The sequence below is a fragment of the Neopelma chrysocephalum genome, unplaced genomic scaffold (assembly GCF_003984885.1).
Source record: "Neopelma chrysocephalum unplaced genomic scaffold, ASM398488v2 Primary Assembly neopelma1_62, whole genome shotgun sequence".
NCBI lineage: Eukaryota > Metazoa > Chordata > Aves > Passeriformes > Pipridae > Neopelma > Neopelma chrysocephalum.
Genome location: NW_020897719.1, coordinates 1,647,834 through 1,670,950, shown reverse-complemented (window position 1 = coordinate 1,670,950; position 23,117 = coordinate 1,647,834). Strand labels below are relative to the sequence as shown.

At 36.9% G+C, this 23,117-nt stretch overlaps 1 protein-coding gene across 1 annotated transcript in view; it reads left to right on the top strand.

Annotated features, from left to right (window-relative positions):
- Positions 1–23,117, top strand: part of SLC16A7 (solute carrier family 16 member 7) — a 68,083-nt gene that overhangs the window by 36,900 nt on the left and 8,066 nt on the right. The window contains exons 3-4 of the mRNA XM_027682181.1: positions 18,585–18,728; positions 20,346–21,158. Coding sequence (XP_027537982.1) covers positions 18,585–18,728; positions 20,346–21,158 — 957 coding nt within the window. The remainder of the gene's footprint in view (positions 1–18,584; positions 18,729–20,345; positions 21,159–23,117) is intronic.

Here is a 23,117-nt window from a genome sequence, read left to right as displayed (position 1 = left end):
AGTAAATAAACAAAGTGCAAGTGCTTTTACTTCCGGACTGTCTTTTCAGGAACTATTCAATCCGTAAGAAACGAAGACTCCATAACTGTTACCATGAAACATTTAATTAAGGAACTTAAGGTTTTAAAACAGGAGAGAATGAACATTTTCACTGATGATGTTATGCTCTTATCAGTCAACATATAAATGTTTATATATTTATGCAAATATGTTTATCCTTAGGTGTTTGTAACATCAAGATCTCTTGACAGTGTACCTTCAATGACTTAAGTGCTCCCAGAGGCACTCATTAAAATCTCATTTTTATTTATATTCACCTTAAAAAGACATGATCCATAAATGATTCATTTAGCTTTGAAGATTTACAATAGTTAAGCAAAACTAGTGAAGTAATCATCTGATTAAACTTTTGACTTCTTTGTTAGTGAGCTTATCTCTACTTCATGAACAGAAAATAAAAATCTAAGGACACAGTACAATTTGACCTTAAATATGAGTCCCCTAACTTCAGTTTTAATTTGTTGGATTCAATAGAGTCTCAGTGCCCCAAAGTGCACTTAGGAGTGGAGAATCAGGCACTGTGACTGTAAGGATTGTTCTGATTTTTCATTGAAGCAACAGACTCTGTAATGAAACACTTTCAGGTGTGACTTGAAATTGTATGATTCTCACATGAGAAGAGAATGTAATCAATATTAGAGATGGTTGTAGGAGGCTGGTGGCCCCTTACATGAATAATCACATTGGCTTAACACGTTTTTATTGTTATAGAAAGGTATAGCAAATCTAAAAAAAGACACAACAAAACCAAACCAGAAACCACTGTCTTCTGTGGACTAGACTTGCAGAAGGACTACATCTCCCAGAATGTGATGTGGCAATTCATCTCAGAATAAGGTTCAACGTGTGTTAGGTGACTGCATTTACAATAATGAACAACACAGTCCAGCAAAATACTATAATAAGAAACTGTAGAGCTGCAATTTTTCCAAGATGGTTTGGTTACGAAATGCAATATTGTACTTAATAGCCTTAAACAAAATGTTTGTAAATATTTTGAAAAGCTAAAAGGAAGAATTAGTTCATGGTAATGCCACATAGTTATATTTCTAATTTGTTTATTTGTATGGCAGAAGATGTTTGAGATATTCCAGAGTGACTTTTTTGAAGAGTTTTAATTTAACTGAAAATTCTGAGACTTGAAATTTTTATTTCAGCTTGGGAATAAAACCTACAAAATTGGTTCATGCAATGCTAGTTCTAATTTTCTGTATTGTTCCTTAAAAATCAAATTGCGTGTCACATAATACATGTGGGAGTAGTTCTCTTGTCTTTCATACAGCACCCATAGTTTATACCTGTGCAAAAAGTGTGCAAGGTAACATTTGCCATTGTGATTTAGAAGCACTTTATATTTACTTACTCAAATGTAAACAGTAGCCTGAGTGCAAAGCACTTGACCCTATGCTCAGAAAACAGAGCTGATGTGGCAAATGGAATTAAGACAAGAACAAATTTGTATAATGGAATTTCTTCCAGACTATTTCACTTGCTGTTACATAAAATTTACTTGACGAGGTATTCAGATATACATATTGCCTAGATCAGTCAAAGTTCTAACCAATTGCTTTCCAGTAAGATGTATTAACACTTACTAAAGAAACATAGATCTTCCTGTAGGAAGAAAAGAATACCTTCCTCAGTAAACCTAAGTAATATTCTCCTCACAGGCACAGATTTTAGATCCTTGCAGAAGCAGATATGTTTCACTGGATTATTTTAATATGTTCTTGCTGAAGAATGTCAGTGTAACTCTTCAGATGAAAGGTGGCTTCAGGAATGCATGATATTTAGGTAGAATCTGAGCAACCTATATTTTAATGGGCACTAATTTATTATTGTGAATTTATGATGCATCACAATCATTAGAAGGAACCCGCTTGACATTACTGGGTGGAGATTAAGGTTTTTGCCAGTGGCAGAAACAGCACGCAGGTAAACCTGCTTTTTAACACAGCAGGTAAAAACGCCCACCTTGTTCAAAAGCCACACAAATACTATCTTCAAGCAAGAAGATGGAACTAGGTTACCAAGCCACTTCATGTTGCTTTTTGCAGGAGAGCTCAAATATTCCTTGTTCATGCAAGCAGACCTGATCTAGATGTCCTACACCCCCACATTTTCAGAAGATCTTGTCTATGGAGATGTATCCTCTGCTGCTACAAGGGAGAGGACTGTGTAGAGAACATGATAAACATTGTTTCCTCTCTAGTCCAGGCAAAACACAGAGGCCATAAAGACCTTTTCCAAAGTCCTTCATAATTTATTTCTTTTCCACTGCTTAAGGCCCAGGCTTCTTATACTAATTTTTCATGACTCTTTCACTCCTCACTGGGTCATAATTTATGATAATTTTGGTTGAGTCCACGGAATAAATGCCATGTGACTCTACATAGAGAATATCTGAAAATGTGAAAGACTTCTCAAGTAAAGCTCTTTCTATTGTAGATGGAAATCTAAAAGTGACAGTTCAATGGCGAATTCAACTCTGATGACAAAAAGTAAGTGAGTTGGATATGGGAACAAAGATAAACTGGCATCTACTCTGATGTATAGATTAAAAAAAGGTAGCTGATTTCTCTTTCAATTTGATTGGATAGAGTTATTCGGAGACTATATTTAGCTGTATAAGGCTAGGGAGAAGCAAGGAAAATATAATGAGGAGAGAAGTGATTAGAGCTCGCTCTTAAATTATTGATTAATCAGTAAATATTTTCCTGAATATTATTGTTTTTAAAAAGCAGTTAAATGTGGGTTATCTTAAGTTTAAGTAATTTGGAAAATCATAGACTCAGAATCATAGAGTGGTTTGGGTTGGAAGGGACCTTAAAGGTCATTTAGTTCCAACCCCCCGAGACAGGAGAGGACACCTTCCACTAGACCAGGTTGCTCAAAGCCCCATCTAACTTGGCCTTGAACACTTCTGGGGATGGGGCATCTATTTCTCTGGGCAACCTGTGCCAGTTTCTCACCATCCTCACAGGGAAGATTTTCTTCCTAATATCTAATCTAAACCTACTCTCTTTCAGTTTGAAACCATTAGCCCTTGTCCTGTCACTACATGCCCTTGTAAAAAGTCCGTTTCCATCTTTCATGTAGGCTCCCTTCAGGTACTGAAAAGTCACCCTGGAGCCTTCTCTTCTCCAGGCTGAAAAATTCCAACTCTCTCAGCCTTTACTAATAGAGAAAAAGTTCCATCCCTCTAATCATTTTCATGGCCCTGATGTTATACTCTAAACTTGTGGGACACTTTCAGAATTTGTACCTGTTCACTAAGTTGTCCCCAAAGTTTCCACTTCTTTAAGGGTGTAACAAAGGCTACTGCTTTAGGCACAGTTGCAATAAAAAATGCACTGAAAAATGGAAAGCATAACGTAAGTCTTGTTACTATTTTTGATCAAGAGTATAATATTTTGATAACTTTGGGCTGTTCATTATTCTAGTTTTGACTTTTTTCTTCATGTTTCTAACCATTTAACAGTTTATATTGCTTTTAGTCTTTTTGACCTGGAAGACAATGTTACTTTACATATTATTCTATGATTTAACAGATATTTGTCAATATAAATACATGCTATTTTTTCACTTGTCTGAAAACAGGAAAAAAGCCCACAAATGACCTTCCACAAAGATTCTCAGTTTTAGTTGAAAACTAAATGTAGTTTGGAAAATACTGGGAAAAGGCAAATTCTGTGTCTGGTATTATCCCATTAATATACTACCATTGTCTGCATTTATACTCTAAATAGGTGCCAAAAACTAATGAGAATGCTTAGTTCCCATTTTGTATGATATTCTTTGAAACATAAATAAATTCCCTTCACCCTTCTGGTTCCTTTACCCTTTTTCTTCTCCTTGCTCTTTCCTCTTCCTCTTTCCCTCTTTCTTCCCATTCCCTCAGCATTTATTGTATTATTAAAAAGAACCGTGTCTTGTCGATACCACCTAAGGAGTCTTTCCGCTGTGCCTTTTGCAACTGGACTTGTCTGTCTCACATTGGCCTTTTTAGCCACCAGGGCACTTGTAGCAAATGTGGGTAGAGGCCTTCCCAAATCTTAGTGTGTGGAGCCTAGCCATGATGATTAAATATTAATATTATTAAATATTTACCTTACACAGTTCTTTATAAATGATCTAATTTTTGGGTTGTAAGGGAATTTGGGAAATTCCCACACTTAAGCTTCTAAATCTTAGAAAGATTTAGCCGTATGTGAAAGCCATCATATGTACTTGATTGGATAGTACAAATATAAAATTATAATTAAAATTATAAAATAATGTTTTAGCATTTTTTCTATAAAATAGAGTTTAAGCTTGATGATACTAATGTGTTAAATGCATTTGGAAATAATCTTGTTATTGACAATGACCTAAATATGATGACTTCTCAAGACGCTTCCAAGTTATAAATTCATCCAGATTTATACTTCTCACCACATATATTCTAAATATGTTCTAAATATGTAAATGAGATTTAATGATCCATTCACGATCCATAATTCACAGTAAGTGGTCCGTGAAAACATCGTAGGTAGTAGATTGAGTATTTTCAACTTGAAGTTTAATTATACAGTGCAAAATTGAGACCAGAAAGGAATATGATAAAGGAGCAACTGGGAAGAAGCAAGTATCTTGTGCTTTCTCTGAAATTACATATTACTGCCTGTAACAATATATAAGGAATAATTTCCAAGCTGAGTTAGTTATAATATTATTCCAGAAGAAAACAAATACACTATAGGATGATGTACAGGATGAAAATGGGATATTGTATGAACATTAATGTGATGGGCAATTTGTAGAAGACAGAGAAATCCAAATGACAGTACTAATCTTAACTGAAATTGGCTGAATTTTTCACAGTGAATGCATTATCTAAAAAATGTACTGATTTGAGTGGCAGAGAATATACCCAAAATTCATAAGAACTGCTAAATAGCCTGAGCAAGGTCTTCTGAAGTATTTTCTATGACTTTTTTGCTCTCTACAATTCTGCTAGGCTTCCAAATGACAAAGTATTATTCAGCTTCCAGGAAAAGGAGCTAGAGGTTTTTAAGTAGGGGTATACAAATAGTGAATGAGAATAGGGAATAATAAATAGGAAGTGGTGAGTAATGAATATTTACTAATATTGTGTTCACATATGTATACATAGATTTTCAGAAAAGACAGTCATTCCTCAAAGAGAAAGAAATTAAGAAGGAAAACCTTTGCAACTATCTAATAACATGGTCAAGGAAAATGTCTATGAAGAATTACAAAGAACTGTTTGGGGGGTTTTTCGTAGGGTTTTTTGGGGATGGTTGTTTTGCCCTTTTTTTGTTCGGTTGCAGTTTTTTTGGTTTTGTTTTTTTTTAGTTCCCAACAATTATCTCTGAGATTAACAACATATCCCTTATTTTCAAGTTGCTATAATGGTAATTGTGACAGTAGTATACTGTAATCTCTCTTTATTTTTGGTTTTGTGATCTGCAGAAAATCGTGTCCCCTTTGTAAGAGCAGAATATACAGAACTTGTTTAGCAGTCTAGTTCATACATATTTAGCAATGCAAAGACAAGTTTGATAGCTAAAAATTGTAATCTGCTTTGGCAAGGCACAAAGTACTAAACACTGAGTCTTCAGTTACAAATTTTCAAGTTCCTTGGAACTGAAAGAGTTAGTTCAGGAGGTTTCAGGTGAAAAATACTTACAAATGGGATAAGTACTTTCTATTATCCCAGAAAAAAAACAACTCATTTTTGTCATTAGGAGTCCAACAACCAAACGAGGAAAAATGTTGGGGCTTTTTTTATTTTTATGGATGTGTTTGTGTGAATATATAGTCTCCATGTCTGGGTATAGCAGTTTTTTACTAATATTATTTTTGAGACAGAAAAACTATTAGATAGAAATATTGGATAGCTATGAGTGAACCTCAAGTTTCTGATTAGTACTAATTTCTCTTTGTTCCCTGAAAGTAGACATACTAGGATTTATTTTAATATTTTCAGAAATGTGATGCTTCTTTCAATACACTTGCTAAAACACAGATATTACCAAATTGAACTAAACCTTTCCCTTGCAACCATTCACAAAGAAGGAGCAGCCACTGATGAATGGATAACGCTTCAAAGATGAGACCTGTGAAATTAAACATCTACACATTTTCATGAGTGATTTGAGTTACGCCTCATTAAATTCCTGCTGAATCCCTGAAAGGGATGCAAATTTAATTTATTATTAATACCTTGTATATTCTATACTGCTATAGATAATTATATTTACTAATATTTATATATTAGTATTATTATCTTTACTGTATTTCCAGGGGAGAAATGTCAGTAAGTTCTTGTTTGCTTTTCATTTGAAGAAGTAACTTTTAATGGCACAGGTTGTGAATTCCGCAGTAATAGTATTTAAGTGAAATCCCGAACACATTTTTTGAGGTTTTCGATTCCTGCAAGCCTATGAAGTCCTGAGGAGTTAGTTGCTGTTAAATACTAAGCTTTAAAACTAATCGTTTTTTATTCTGGAGAAAAATTTCATTCATTCTTCCCAGCACTTCGTATTTGCTACTGAATTTTCTAATGTTCATGTTGATACACTACATGCTCAAGTTACAAGCTGATTGCTTTGGTTTTCCGTGAAGAAAAGAACATTTTTTTGAGAAGATAATTTGCAATGAATATATCATGTGCTGATGCTATTTTCAGCTATCCCCATTACAGAGGCGTGCAGATCTTTTTTTGAAAAATATGTGCCTGGTGTTACAATATCTCTGTTTATATACAACTCTTATAGGTGCTTTAGTTCCATCTCATCACTAGCTTGTTCCCTCCTTTCTTCTTTCTCATTTGTCACCTTTTTCTAAATTGAAAGACTGCTTTTTGCAAATATCTATGCACAGGCATCACTTTACTCAGTAATACTGAAGGTAACAGGAAAACAAATAAAAGGAGAGTTAAAAAATGCTGAAATATTTTGCTGCATCTGATTCCCATTCACAGCTTTTTTAGTCGGTGACCATATATGCTTCTGAAATCTGCTGAGTGTTCAGCAGCTCATAGAATTAGACTAATTTCCTATTAAATATGATGAAGTTTGATATTGCTCATTTCAAAAGAAAGGTCATAATTTCTCTTAAAGTCTTCTGCATTGTGATCAAGTGTTTTAGCCTTTCATGAAAAAAATTCTACAGCAGAGCATGCAAAACATAATTAATACAAAGCCTTGATACGTATCCATGAAAATAATAATCAGCTTGGCTACTCTTTGATTAAAAACTGGGCATTTTTCCAACTTTTTAAAATTCATAGATATAGCGTAATTTTCTAACTTGAAAATCTTTTCTAAATTACGTGGCCCATAATTCCATACACATTCGCACCCCAGCAAACAAGAAAAAAAACCTGTAAGCTAAACAACAGCTTTAATCAAAATACATAAAATCCTTGATTCATGTCTCTGATGTATCACTGGAAAACAAACATAAAATACCAAGGCAGATTAGAGATCTGTAGTCCATACATTTAGGGCAAGTTCCAGCACCACTGATTGCTCATTTTGTTTCTTCTGAACATTTCAGGAAATATATAATAATAATAATGGCCAGTCTTCGCGAACGAAGATTTTGGGAAAGGTCTTTTACCTTTCCAGCCTGCGCAATGGATTTTTTAGGTGAGACACAGCCTGCGCTGAACTGAGCCCACCCTTTAATCCTAAGGTTCATCTGCCGGGGCCAAGCAAGCTTGGACAATGGCAGTGAGGTCCTCAGGACGTAGGTTTGTTTAGAGTGACCTTCTCATAGATGGATGGCCTCACAGGGCTAACGAGCTCCATCTGCCCGGGGGACTGGGATTCGAACCTGGGTTGCAGCGGTGAGAGTGCCGCATCCTAACCACTAGGCCACCAGGGGTCCCACATTTCAGGAAAAAGACAGCTTATATCTGCAGTCAGACATATGTTTTTCTGACTTAAACACATCAGTTCAAAATTATCAAAGGTAACTTTTTTGGGAGGAGGAACCATGAAGAATTACTATGTTTCATATAAACGCCCCAAGGAATAGCTGAAGGTCAAATTAATCTTCATTAAAGATCAAGGATAAAAACTTGATAGACTTCAAGGCTCCTTCAGGACACAAGTGAGAATGTGAGCATTCAGGGTAATGACACTGAGGAAATGTAGTTAAGAGAAGGGGAAGTGGTGAGCAAAATGTGATGCATGGTTGAATGACTGTGTCCTCCCTGTCAGGTTGTGCTTTCAGCTGCTGAGCTATCCTAATTCATAGTCTAGCAACCCATTTCTGTTTGGTGGTATTTATTGCAAGAGCATTTTTTTCCTCTTTGCTTTCTGTCAAGGTTATTATATTATCCAGGTTTATGGAATCAGAGCAGCCAGTTGTAAATGTTATATGAAATGGAAAAAAAAAATTCTGCCAAATGCACAGAGGAACTACAGAGAAAGCTTTCCAACAATTGTTGAACTATGTTACTTTCATTGATGTTACACAAACACATAGGATATGTCAGAAATGCAAATTACCATTCCCAGAAACATGATAAATAATCTAACATAAAAATAGGTGCATGACATTTTAAAATTTTCAAATTCATTGATATTATTTTATTTTTGTATTTTTTTTCTGTCTACCTTCTCTAAAGCCTGCCCAAGAGTACTGAAAGAATTTAGCCAAAGGTTTTTGAACTAGAGATAAGACTGTCATGGAATGCTTACTAATTTGACTTAGTCCTGCTTGAGAAAAACAGCATATTTTGGAGGTTTTTTCCAGCTTAATGAACAGGTTTTAAACATGTTCAGGATCAATTTTGAGTTGCCTGTCCTCTGAATGCCAGAGATAGCAGTCCAATAGCAATACTAAGTATTTACTTAAAGCCGTTGCAGTTGAATGAGTTTTTGCAAGTGGACTTTATATTTTGTAAATAAAAAATAAGAAAAAAAGAAAAAAAAAAAGGGAAAGAGAAAAAGAAAAAGAAAGTTGAACTGATCTTAGTAAATAGTTTCTTGGAGCTCCTTGGGTTTTTCCAGGCTTGTAGGAAACAGAAATAAAAAATAGAACTGGAATGGAAAGATATCTTCATTGACTTTGCAGAGCAGATGTCTGAAAATGTGTTTAAATCACTTGACTTGACAGGATGCAATCTACAATGTAGCATTAGTGCATTTTGAAATAGTATATTGCATTTATTTTCAACTTCTTTCAGCTACTCCATTTAAATAAATGTCATATTGTTCAGACTGAGTCATGTTGCTTTGGCTTGATGACACTATGAACACTGTAATGACATTGTCAATATATATTTAAAAAAATAGCATTTTATCATGAAAGTTCATCTCTAGTTCCATACTAAAATTAATGCAGGTATAAAAATAAAAAGCATAAATGCACTGGCAATATGCGAAACAAATTACAGAATGATCTTTAATTATATCACTGCATTACAGCAATGAGAAATCAAACTAGGACAAATGGAACAGATCCTCTTGGAAGCTGTGCTAAGGTACATGAAGGACAGAGAGGTTATTTGAGACAGCCAGCATAGTTTTGCCAAGGGCGAGGCCTGCCTGACCAATCTATTGGCCTTCTATTATGGAGTGACCATATCAGTGGACAAGGGAAGGGTTACAGATGTAGTTTATCTGGACTTCTGTAAAGCCTTTGATGTGGTACCCTACAACATCCTTCTCTCTAAATTGGAGAGAGATGGACTTGATGGCTGGACTGTTAGATGTATAAGAAAGTGGTTGGACAGTCACATCCAGAGGGTAGTGGTCAATGGCTTGGAGTCATGATGGGCTAAGTGATGTTTAAGGTCCCTTCCAACCCATGCCATTCTATGACTCTGTGATTGTTTGATCTAATTCCAACCCTACTGCCATAGACAGGGACACCTCCCACTACACCAGGTTGCTCAAAGCCCCATCCAACTTGGCCTTGAACACTCACAGGATGGGGCATCCACAGCTTCTCTGGACAACTCCTTCCAGTGCCTCACCACCCTCACAGGGACGGTTTTCTTCCTGGTATCTAATCTAAACCTACTCTCTCTCAGTTTGAAGCCATTCCCCCTTGTCCTATCACTACATGCCCTTGCAAAAACTCTTTCCCCATCTTTCGTGTAGACTCCTTCCAGGTACTGTAAGGCCATAATTGGGTCATCCCAAAGCCTTCTCTTTTCTAGGCCAAACAATCCCAATTCTCTTAGCCTTTCCTCATAGCAGAGGTGCTCCATTCCTCTAATCATCTTGAGGTCCCTTCCAACCTAGAAAATTCTATGATTCTACAAAGTAAATTAAACACTAAAACCTAGATTATATGCTTCTAAATAAACTTTCATTCCTACAATGAATATACATATAGATTAGATCCAAAGATGACCTCATTATGGATGTAAAAGGCAATGATGACAGTTTGGTACTGCTAGAATCCAATTGCTACTATTATAACCATTCTGACTAGTTATTATACATTTTTTCATCCCTCAGAGAAAGTATTGACTACTTATGGGAGAACTGTCTAAAGTATTTTTTTTTTCATTTTGGTAAGAAAAACATTGATGAAGAAGAAAAGGCAACAAGAATTCAAGTGTACTAGATTCTATTCCTCTAACAAATTAATGGAGTGTACCTAGTACATTTGGACTTGTAAGTGTTATTCGACCTGTGAACTGAGCAAGATAGAGATTTTATGCCAAATAAATCTTCCTGTATTCTCTTTCATGGCCTTAAAACTGATCTACCTGTACTATTACCTCGAGGTATTATGAAGGAATATAGTGTTATCTCATTTGCATCCTTTAAGTTTTTATTGATACTAGTCATAAAGTTGTTGCATTGTCTCCATAGTCAGATAATTTTTTGAAGTGTATATTTTCTTCGGTGTGAAAAAAGAAAATAAATGGATAGCTACGTGTATATGAGTATGTGTGTATCTCTGAGAGTGTAATTATATGAGAAAGCATATTAAATTTATAGTGCACAGTTTGATGCCTCTATTCATTTCCACAAAACAGAAAGCAGTAAGTTTCTTCAAGAAGAAACTTTAATGTTCAACTTGTGTTTAAACCATATTAGCACAATAAGCATCTTTTAAGGGGAAAAACATGATTATTCATTCAAATATTTTATTTATAAATCTATTTATTATTAAGTTATATAGCCTTTTTTATTGCTTTTCCTTTACAACACTATGGCTTAGCAGAAGAAGGAAGATTTAAATGGCAGTTGAAAAGCTGAACTTGGAAGTGAGAGGAAAATATAGCTTATTGCTGTCTTTGTTATTATATGCAATAATTGGTCTCATTTGTAAGCTGTACAGGGGAGTTCTTGAGTTCAGGAACCTGTGCAGCAGCCCCACGACCCAGAAGCCCTCAGCAGCCAACCAGGCAAGGAGGGGGCATTGCCAGGAGCAACCGAGGGACATTTAAACGGTTCCAGGGAGTGTGAGCAACCCAGAGGATGACAAACAAGGCTCTTAAGGAGGGATAGACAGGGCAGAAGAGGCAGAGGGGTGGCACTGTATGTAATAGAAGGGCTACAATGTGTGGAGCTCACAGGTGGCAATGGCACAGTTGCCCAGTAGCCTCTGGGTACCAAATAATAATTATCTGATACCTCTGGCTACCAAATAATGCCAATGTCACCGTGGGAATCTGCTATAGACCTTCCAGTCAGGACGATGACACCGATGAATTATTCTTTGAGGAACTAAAGGACACTTCCAAATCAACTGCCCTTGTCCTTATGGGGGACTTCAGCTTGACAGAAATTAACTGGCAGCATCAGACAGCTGATACAACCCAGGCCAGAAGATTCCTGAAAAACCTGGATGACAACTTTATGGAACAGGTCCTAAGGGAGCCAACTTGGAAAGATGCCCTTCATGATCTGCTGCTTGTCAATAGAGTGGATCTCATGAGGGAAGTGGAGATTGGTGGCCGTCTTGGCCACAGTGACCATGAAAGGATCGAGTTTAAAATCTCTATTGACAAAAGGAAAAGTACCAGCAAAACCTCAACTCTGGACATGAGGAGAGCAGACTTCAGGCTGCTCAGGGAATTAGTGAGTAAGGTCCCCTGGCAAAATGTTTTTGCGGGTGTTGGGGTCCATTAGTGCTGGTCACTTTTCACACATCACCTCCTAAGGGCATAGGATGAAGCAATTCCCAAATGTCAACCAGTGGAAGAAAGGTCAAGTGACATGGGAAGAATACAGAGATTCAACTTTCCTCTGTAGGGAGAAAATTTGTGTGGCCAAAGCTCAACGGGAGTTGAAGCTGACCAGAAATGTGGGGGACAAAAAAAAGAGTTTTTTCAAATACATTAATGGCAGTAGGCAATATAGAAATATCATTGGCCTGTTACAGGATGAGGATGGTCACCTCACAAACAGGGACAGAGACAAGGCAGAGATGTTTAATGCTTTCTTCGCCTCTGTCTTCAGCACAAATGATGGATCAAGGGGGTCTCAGTGCCCTGAGCTGGAGAACCATGACTGCAAGATTGATCAACTCCCAGCTAACCCTGAAATTGTGCTGGATCTGCTGCTCCAACTGGATCCTCACAAATCTATGGGATCTGATGGGATTCATCCCAGAACCTTCAAAGAGCTGGCTGATATCATTGCAAAAGCTCTCGCAATGATTTTCGAGCAGGCTTGGGAATCCAGAGAGGTCCCAGCTGACTGGAAGCTGGCATACATTGTCCAATTTTCAAGAAGGGCAAGAAAAAGACTCCAGATCTGTCAATCTCACTTTAGTGCCTGGTAAAGTTATGGAGAAGATTATTCTAGGAGTTATTGAAAAACACCTGAGAGACAATGCAGTCATTGGTCACAGCCAGCAACGCTTCATGAGAGGAAAGTCCTGCTTAGCAAACCTGATTTCCTTTGATGATGAGGTAACCACTTAGTTAATCCAAAGGAAACCAGTTGATGGAATCTTTTTGGGTTTCAGTAAAGCTATCGGTACTTTTTCTCATGGGATCCTTCTGGTCAAAATGTCCAGCACACAGTTGGATAAACACATCATGTGGTGGGTGAGCAATTGGCTCATGGGTGGAGCACAGAGGGTCATAGTGAATGGGGTGACATCAGACTGGTGACCTGCTACTAGTGGGATTCTGCAGGGCCCCAACTTAGGCCCTGTTCTCTTCAACATCTTCATAAATCAGTTGGACGCAGGACTGGAAGGGATACTAAGCAAGTCTGCAGATGACACAAAGCTGGGAGGAGCTGTTAACTCCCTCAAAGGCAGGGAGGCCCTGCAGAGAGATCTCAACAAATTAGAGGGCTGGGCAATCACCAACCATATGAAGTTCAACAAGAGGAAATGCTGGATTCTGCACCTGTGATGGGGCAACCCCGATGTACATACAGACTGTGGAATGAGATGCAGGAAAGCAGTCCCACGGGAAGGGACCTTGGGGTCCTGGTCAATGGCAAGTTGAATATAAGTTAGCACTACGCTGGCAGCCAGGAAGGCCAAGCGTGTCCTGGGGGGCATCAGGCAAAGCATTGCCAGCTGATTGAGGGAGTGCATTGTCTGCTCTGCACTGGTGCAGCCTCACCTTGAATATTGTGTGCAGTTTTGGGTACCACAATATAAGAAAGGTATTGAGCTCTTAGAGAGTGTCCAATGGAGAGCAACGGAGATGGTGAAGGGCCTTGAGGGGAAGCCATATGAGGAGCAGCTGAGGGCACTTGGTCTGTTCAGCCTGGAGGAGACTGAGGGGAGACCTTATTGTAGTCTACAACTTCCTCATGAGTGGAAGAAGAGGAACAGGCACTGATCTCTTCTCTGCCATGATCAGTAACAGAACCTGAGGGAATGGCCTGAAGTTGTGTCAGGGGAGGTTTAGGTTGGATATTAGGAAAAGGTTCTTCTACCCTACCAAGGGTAGTTGGGTACTGGAACAGGCTCCCCCTGGAAGTGGTCACAGCACCAAGCCTGACAGAGTTCAAGAAGCATTTGGACAATACTCTTGGGCACATGGTGTGATTCTTGGGGATGGTCCTGTTCAGGGCCAGGAGTTGTACTCAATGGACCCTTGTGGGTCCCTCCCAGCTTTGCATATTCTCTGATTGTGTGATTCTGAGACATCTTGGTATTCACTGAAGACCAGTGACAGCAACTTCATCCTCACATTTTGCACAATACACATGCAAAAGTGAACGCTCTGTTGAACCATCAAACAGAACATAGGTTTTAGATGTGTATAGACTTTGTATGAAACAGAAAATCATAAACAGCTCCAAAATGCATGATCCAGTCTCTGCTCACATAGCTGAAATGACTTTTGCCATCTTTCCCTTGACATATGATGAACAATGTGAAAAGCTGCTGTTTTTTCTTGCCTTCTAAAGCGTTTGTGTTCTGCTGCACAGCCCTTCCTGAAATTGTTCTTCAGTGGCACTAGTTATAGTTGCTGTCTTATTCCTTCTCACAGCCTGGTCATTTGCCTGAAACGGAAAGATGTAAAAAAAAAATACAGCTGGGAGAGTGTTAGCATATTATGATAATGGTCTTAAATTTGGTTTAGGGAGTGTATAATCTTTTGTGGCTGATGGTTTGTAGGTGCTAAGGGAGAGATCAGATTAAATATTCTTGTGGGTCTCCTGACTTAACATCTGTTACTTCAGGCTTCGGGAAGGTAGATCCAAGATCCAGCAGTGCTTCAGTGCATTAATATGCATTAATGTATAGCAAGATTTTGGCAGTGTTAGAGTATATAAACAGTTTAATCTTCCTTTAGCTAAGAAGAAAAAATATGCGAGAAATATAGACCCATGCTGGCATGTGAGTATTGCTTAAATAATTGTAGAAGATATTACATGTGAAATGAAATTTGTACATGGCTATAAAACATGATGGCAAGCAAACAGCTGGAATTCATCTATGTAAAGGTATGTGAATATGCAGTATTTTATAAGGCTCCAAAACCAAGTGTATGCACAGATGTCAGAAGAAAATTTTCAACCTACTTATCAGATTGAAAGGGTTCCTAGATAATTTAGGGAGCTCAAACTAACTTTATGGCTTATAGAACAATTAATATTCCCCACATGCACAAATTTTAAATCAAAATACTGGAATACACATAAAGAAAACTTCAAATTAAGTGGAGCTGTGGTGGTAAATACACATCACTAACTTAAGGAAAACATCTCAAAGAGAGTATTATGTTTAAAGGAATTTTCAGTTCATCATACAGCCCAGATTTAGGTCATTTGGTAGTACAGAGTCAGACTGCTTTGCCTTTCCTCTTGTGGCTTCATCCACTGCCTACCTAAATTAATAAATCCATATTTGAGCTCAGCTATCAGGTCTTGTAGGTGAAGCTAACATTACCTGCTTTGATCTGAAGGTTGGTGGTCCTGACCTAACTGCCACAGTGAAGATGCAGAGATGCAGTTTTCTTGTTCCTGATGAGGAACTGTCTGCACAATGATTTCCCTTAAAGGAGAGGGGAACTTAACATTTCTAGACAACCCTCAGAAAACGCAACCAACCAAACACTAAAAACAAATTTCTTCCCTAAACCCCTAAACAAACAAGACTGCCTCATTTTCCTGCAAGTCAGGAGAAAAAAGGAAGGATTGATGGAAGCGTATTAAAATATATTAATATTATAGTCAGTGCTCCCTTGGGGTGAATATTAGAGCAGAACTTTGATTATGGTTGGAAAACTTTTGTCAGTGCATGCTGTCTTTTTGATTCATAATTTTATTTAAAATGCTAAAAATATAGCAACAGTGTAAAACAATCTTTTCTAATGTCATTCTTCTCTTTTCAACACTTGATATCTGTGTGTGGATTTACATCATCTTTTTCATTTGCTCTCACAGATTTCTTTCTGGCTTTTCATGCTGTTTTTGTTTAACAGGAAAGGAAACAGACTGCTAACAGGTCTATCTACATCATACCTGAAGTATTTGTGTAAGGGTACAATTCCAAATTCTTTCTAGAAATAGTATGGTCAATTATTTCCCTGCTATGATACGTCTTTCCTACATTTTTTCTATGACTCAGCAAAGGGACATTTTAAGTAAGACTACAGCAAGGCAACATTTATTGCAACGATAATTCGAGGGAAGGTTGGAATGTTAACAAACACTAAACAAATTTTTCATTTTCAATTTTGTAAATATTTTCATCTCATCACAAGAAGAAGAGCTTGGAAATAATTTTTAAAATAATTTTTTAAATCATTGTTTTGATATCTTTTAAGTGAAATACTGTTATTGTGTTTAGCAATAACAACAATTAAATATTTTTTTTAATTGCCTTAGGTTTATTTTCAAAATTATAAATATTACTTGGTATTAGAATGAAACTTTTTGCAAAGAGTTCCAGTTAAAAGGGTCTTTCTTTGACTCAGGGAAAATATTTATATTGTTTATGTATTTCAAAAGGCTTCTTTTCTAATTCAAACATGAGCCAAACCTCTGATTTTCAAAAAAAAAAAAAAAATTGTAATTGAAGTTATGCTTCAGCATAGTTATGAGAGCACAAGTTCATTAAGACAGAAGAAGTAAACATGATACATTTGAGATGTGCTTACAGTGAACTTCTCTGTCCTTCATGTTTCACTGCTTTCTCCATATGACCTCAAAGGGAAAAGCCTGCCTTGTCACCATTCTGCTCATTGGTTCCCCCCAAATGGAAGTAAAGAAATGTTAGATATGTCATCATATAAGCTGTTGGTTACATGTTTTAGTGCTTTGTGTTTTAAAGTCTTTTAATAAATCCCTGAAGTATTGTCTAATTGGTGGTCCATTCCATGCTGAGGATGTTTAAGTCTGTTGATTTCAATATATGGTTATGCTTCAGCTGCAGTTCAGTGAGCAGCTGAGACCATCTCCTATGCTTCTGTCTGTGAGATGAGTCCTAATGCCTTAAGTCTGAGAATACTTTACCTTCTCAGTAAAATAGACACCCTGTTTATCCTCTATGCCCCACCTACCTTGAACTGGGCAGGAAAATAGATTGCGTTTACTGGTGACAAGCTGAGTGTACTGGCCAGTGACTGTGCTGCTTGGACAGGAAGCCTATAGCCCTCGACTCCTTGGCACCCAAGCTATTTAGTGAATGCACAAACTAAGATCTAAACATCACTCAAATCTTTGCTTTCCAGTCAAGTTAATTTCAAGTTGACCTCTGTATTCACAAGCTATTAGAAAACACTGGCAGGCACAGGGCAACTCTATTGTAGAAGCTTTTTTGCATAAGGAAGTAAGCTAAAACTTGATCATTTGACACATCCTTAAAGCTTCTGTTGTTGATATGCAAGTAGTACTTAACATTTGCAGTTTGTCCATGATAATACTCTGATACATTTAAGGTAATTCAAAGAGTGGAGTCTATAATAACATGATGCCTGTGAAAGCACACTTTTAAACTTGGCTGGATTTGGCTTTTTCAAAACATGGAGTTTCTGGCATTTATTCCTTTAGATATTTTTTTAAAAATACTACTGTTAGCAGTACTGTTGCCAGTGAATGATTTGCAGTGAAATCAGCTGCAGAGCATGGCATTCCACTTTATACCATGCGCCTACTTTATCTTAAGTTTGAAACGCATTGGTTTTATAATGTTGGGTTGGTTGGTTGGATTTTTTTTTCCTTTTTTTGAATTGGATAAGTTTAATTATTGCAAAAACAAGACTATTCGTAATGGTTTGGGCCAAATATAGTGCAGTCAGATGCTATGGAAGTTTACCTTAAAAGCTTTGACTACCTCTTAATCTTGATATGTAGCACTCCATCTCTTTGAGTCATGGTCATTTAAAAAACATATAATGCATGTCATGCTAAATTGCACACTAGATGTCTGTTTAGTATGGATGCAATTACACCACAAACTGAATTGCAATTAAAACTGAAAAATGGACCTGTAGCAATATTTTCAAAGTTTATAAGTCTTTGTGCTAAAGCACATTTTAGATTTTCCCAAACAATTTATAGTCATCTTACTGCTTGTTGACACTCCCCTCTTGATGAGGTAAGGGAAAATGGGCTGCAGGGGCCAGAGATTTACATTCTGATTTGACAAGCTTTAAGTTTTAAGCTTATATATGGTTCCAAGTAGGGGTGCGGGACATGCTGCAGTATTAAGGGCAGGTTTTAGTTTGCTCTGCCTGGAGATTCCTCCTGCTCTGTGAAATTTTTTGATACCTGTCTCATACTTGAAATTCTTCCGTCCTTGCACTTTCAAAACTTCCACTGACCAATCTCAGTATTGATTACTCATTAACTGTAACAATCCTTCTTGCTTGTCTGATATCTTTAATCTTTTTATCCATCTCCATAATTAATCAATATTTATATTGTCATGGAGGCAATATATCCACATCCAGGGTCATGCATCTGCAAATTCACAGAGTATGTTTGTAAGACAGACTGGTATAGAAACAGCTTAACGCTTTCCCAGATAGAAGAGGAAAGCATTCCAACATGTTGTAAATACAAAGACATGTATGATGGAGTTACCTGTTACCTGTAATTGCATTTTCTTTCTACCAACAGGTCCCATAAGCAGCATTTTGGTGAATAAGTATGGTAGCCGGCCTGTGATGATAGCAGGTGGTATCCTGTGTTCATTTGGAATGATCGCAAGCTCTTTCTGCAATAGCGTCCTTGAACTATATATATGTATTGGTGTGGTTGGAGGTAAGAGTCCTGTTTCAAAGGTTATATTATATGTTATGTTGTATTACATTACATATATTACTATATAAAATTATTTCTAATAATGTTCTACCAATGAGCCTTACTGATTAAGAATCCTCTGTGTACAGATACAATCCAAGAAGGTAGCAAGATCAGTTAATTTCAGCTACCTGAACTATCTAATCCTTTAAATTAGCTGGAAGGGTGTTAAATTATTTCTTTTGATTATTCAGAAACAACTCATGAATTTATTCAGTCAATGATGTATGTATGGACTGTTCCACCCTGCACTATAATAATGGTATAAAAATTAATTGGCTCGTGACAGCACTTATTACAGTCATTTGTGTACAATTTCACATTCATTCTTCTAGCTTTCTATCATGCCGCACTGCAAGCAGGTTGAGAGATGCTAGCAGAATTCTAGTAAAATTGTGAAAGCTTGTACCACTTTTCTTTGGATTTGTACATACATATAGTCTCTCAGCAAAGTATAAACTTTCAGTGCAATAGTTTTCTGTTTAAAATCCACCCAGTGTCAATAATGAAATTATTCATAATCATCTATTTGAGGCCTAGATATTGCTTAAAGCAATGAACTAAAGTGATCGCGATGCCAGTAAAGTAAATAACCTCCTTTTCAAAAGTTGTGGGGGTTTTTTAAATTCCCATCTCAGAATAAGGAAGGCGAGGTGAAATATCGACAGGTAATAAATGAATGTATATTACATAAGAATATGTATTATTATGAATTGTATATTCAAGCTCATCTTTCTTTATGTTGGGACTAAAGGAGTCCTTTATTCAGTGATTAATTCTTAAATTTCTTATTTTTGATATCCTAAACTCGGGGCCACTGAAAGAATAAAGTCAGAGTCCAGGAATGGGCCTATCAGAGAAGAAAACTTTTGTGCCATCAAGCAGATGCATAGCTACTTATATTTTATTCCCCAGATGTCTTTATAGAGAGAGAAGACCTAGAGGTTCAGTTTAGGGTTCAGCTTATACATTCAGCTGATGTGGATGGGTGGTCTGATCTGATGTGTGTTTTCTGTATAACTCTTCCACTATTAGTGGTGACATGGGGAACGGGAGCTGAATATGCTCTACAATAATTTACCATTTTAAGCTCCAGTTTAGTAGACAACTTGGATCTTAATTAGTGTTGGAAATAAAAAAATAGGAGATTTATGCATTTAAATACACCCTACATTCATTGTAGCTGAGGCGACATTTAATAACTTTGGTAAAATGAGCCAAGAGAGAATTGCATTATAGCTTAGCAAATATAAAAATGATGAGTCAAGGCATTGATAACCATAATTCCTCTCAATGTGATTGCCCTGACTCTATCATTGCTGAAACAAATCAAGGAATTTTGGCTTTTAATGCAGTGCTACAGGGGGGAATGGACCAAATGCCACCATGACACAGTCTTGACATTAACACACGTAGACAGCAATGAAGCTGTATTTCATTCTCTGATGCTAGATGGTTTTTATCTTTATTGAGAATCACTGGATTAGATAGTGGTCATTTTAAAAATAACTTGAAAGAGGTGCAATATGTTTTTCAATGCATGACCTGCAATAATATTGTCTTTTATGTGTTGTTTAGGTCTGGGTTTAGCATTCAACTTACAGCCTGCCTTAACCATGATTGGCAAGTATTTCTATAAGAAGCGTCCCATTGCTAATGGATTGGCCATGGCTGGAAGTCCAGTGTTTCTGAGCACATTGGCACCTCTCAATCAATTCCTCTTTAATGCTTTTGGCTGGAAAGGAAGCTTTCTTATTCTGGGAGGACTTCTTTTGAACTGCTGTGTGGCTGGGTCACTTATGAGACCTGTTGGACCGAAAAAAGTCCCGACTGTGAAAAAAGATGTTGAAAAAGGCACAGGAGATTCTGCCTTGCACAAAAACAACAAGAAGTCTTGTTGGCAAACTATGAATAAGTATCTAGATCTGTCCCTCTTCAAACACAGAGGGTTTCTAATCTATTTGTCAGGAAATGTCATTATGTTTATTGGTTTCTTTGCTCCAATAGTGTTCTTGGCTCCTTATGCCAAGCACAAGGGAATTGATGAATATTCTGCTGCTTTTTTGCTATCTATCTTAGCCTTTGTAGACATGTTTGCTAGGCCTTCAATGGGACTCGTGGCAAACTCCAGGTTTATCCGGCCAAAGATTCAGTATTTTTTTAGTTTTGCTGTCTTGTACAATGGGGTCTGTCATATCTTGTGCCCTCTGGCAAAAAATTACACTGGCTTGGTGATATATGCTGTATTTTTTGGATTTGCATTTGGAATGGTTAGCAGCGTTCTTTTTGAGACATTGATGGACCTCGTTGGGGCTGCCAGATTTTCCAGTGCAGTTGGACTTGTCACCATTGTGGAATGTTGTCCTGTGCTCATAGGCCCTCCTCTAGGAGGTAAGAATCTATTTCTTTCCATTTTTTCAGGCATTACAGTGAAATCGTGCAATTTAGCACTGAATAAATATAAACATTGTTCTTAACGTTATTTAATGTTTTCGCTATGACTAGAAGTGTACTGTAGCAGCAGTATCTTTGGGCTTTGCAGCTGCAGGTTCACATGAGAATCTAAAGGCATTTATTGCATGCATTTACAAAAAATAGATTAAGACCGCATCTCTACTGGCCCATAAATCCATATGGCAAATGTATGTTTTCCTGATAGCACATAGGGCTAGTTTTGCAACCTTGAGTTACATATATTCATCTCAAATTTGTTCTTTGACAATGAAGTTCTTACTCTCTTGAATTGATTGAGTCCGTTTTTGTGAAGATCTCACAGAGTGGCTTATAAATTCTCCAACCTAGTGACAGCTCAAGGAGCAATCTCTTACACTCGCTTAAACAATTTTAGTTTGTCTACACGGAGAGGATTGACATTTCCAGAGAGAAGAAACTAGCAGGGGGGTGTCAGAAGAACAGGGGCATCCACAGTAGCCTAGGCAGGGTGCATGCATGGTGGGATTCCATCATGGTGCCGTGGAGCGTTGCGCCCTAGCATGATTACACACCACAACTCTGCTCACATCCAGTTCTTTCGCACGTTTCTATAGCCAATGGATAAGGCAATTCAGAACGTGAACTGACTGAAAGATGGCAATGTTGCCAACTTCTCTCTTTCAAGTGTAAGGGGAGCTTAAAGAGAGCCTAGGTGTATAACTTAGACTACATTCATAACTTCTTGGCTTCTTGCAGCAAAAATGATGAAATCTTATGTAAAGTATTTTCTATTTGTTAGCTTTTTTGTCAGTATTTAGTAATGCTGCTAGTAAGTTTTATAATTTTAAGGTCTCTGATGATATAAGAAAAAAATAAACACTCAAATCTTGTTGAGAAGCATTGGTTTGTATCTTGGTATGTGTGTTGCAGTGTAAACCTAACAATATGAGAACACAAAGATAGTGAGGTTGCCAACTTTGTGAACATATACTATACCCACGAAAACACTTCCTCAGAAGTCAGCAAGATTATGTGTGCCTAAAAGCATTTCTGCATATTGAAGTGTTTTATATTACTGTCAGTATTTCTATGAAAATAGCATTGTTATGTGCAATTGTAAATATGCCAAAGCAATTCCACTTGTTTCAGTAAAATAATATTTGTACAAGTAAATTTTTAATACTTCTCAAGGTATTCCATATTTTTGTCATCATTTAGCATACAAATTCATTTTGATAAAAGTTGAACAAAATACATTTTTCTCACACAGACTCTTCCTATGCCACCTAGTGGGGGGTCTGAGCTTGTGACCTCTGGAGTGCAGCCTTTTCAGTCAGGTTCTGAAATCAGTGTTAACTCTAAAGATATTAAATCTAATATTTATGGAGCAGTAGCTTACACAACTATTTATTTTTCAGTATATTAGCTTTTCAGGAGTTTTGAAAAACATTTGATTGTGCTATAGTTGTATGAATAATTGATTTAACTTGTTAAATACAGACAACAAAAGGAATGAACACATGGAAAGGCTAAGTTCCAGTTTTGACTAGTTCATATCCTTTAAAATATTATGCAGAAGTAATGCTAATTCAGAATTTAATTTGTAAACATCAGTTTTATGAGACTGCTCATCAATAAAAATCAGCAAATTGCACTATTTACACTAATAAGTGAATTGTACACTTGCAGTGCTATTTTGAGTTTTTTCCTAATACTAGGTTTGTAGGAAAAAAAAATTCTAGAATAATTTAATGGCTTCTAAATGTGCATCTGGTGAATAGACTAGCATTATGTCTTCAACACGGTAAAAGCATCTAAATACATACTAAATTGAAGTGTGAAGGTTATCCTGAGAATTTCAGTTATAGTGTAGCAGAGTTCAGAGCTAAATACTTGGATATGTACAAATGTTGATTT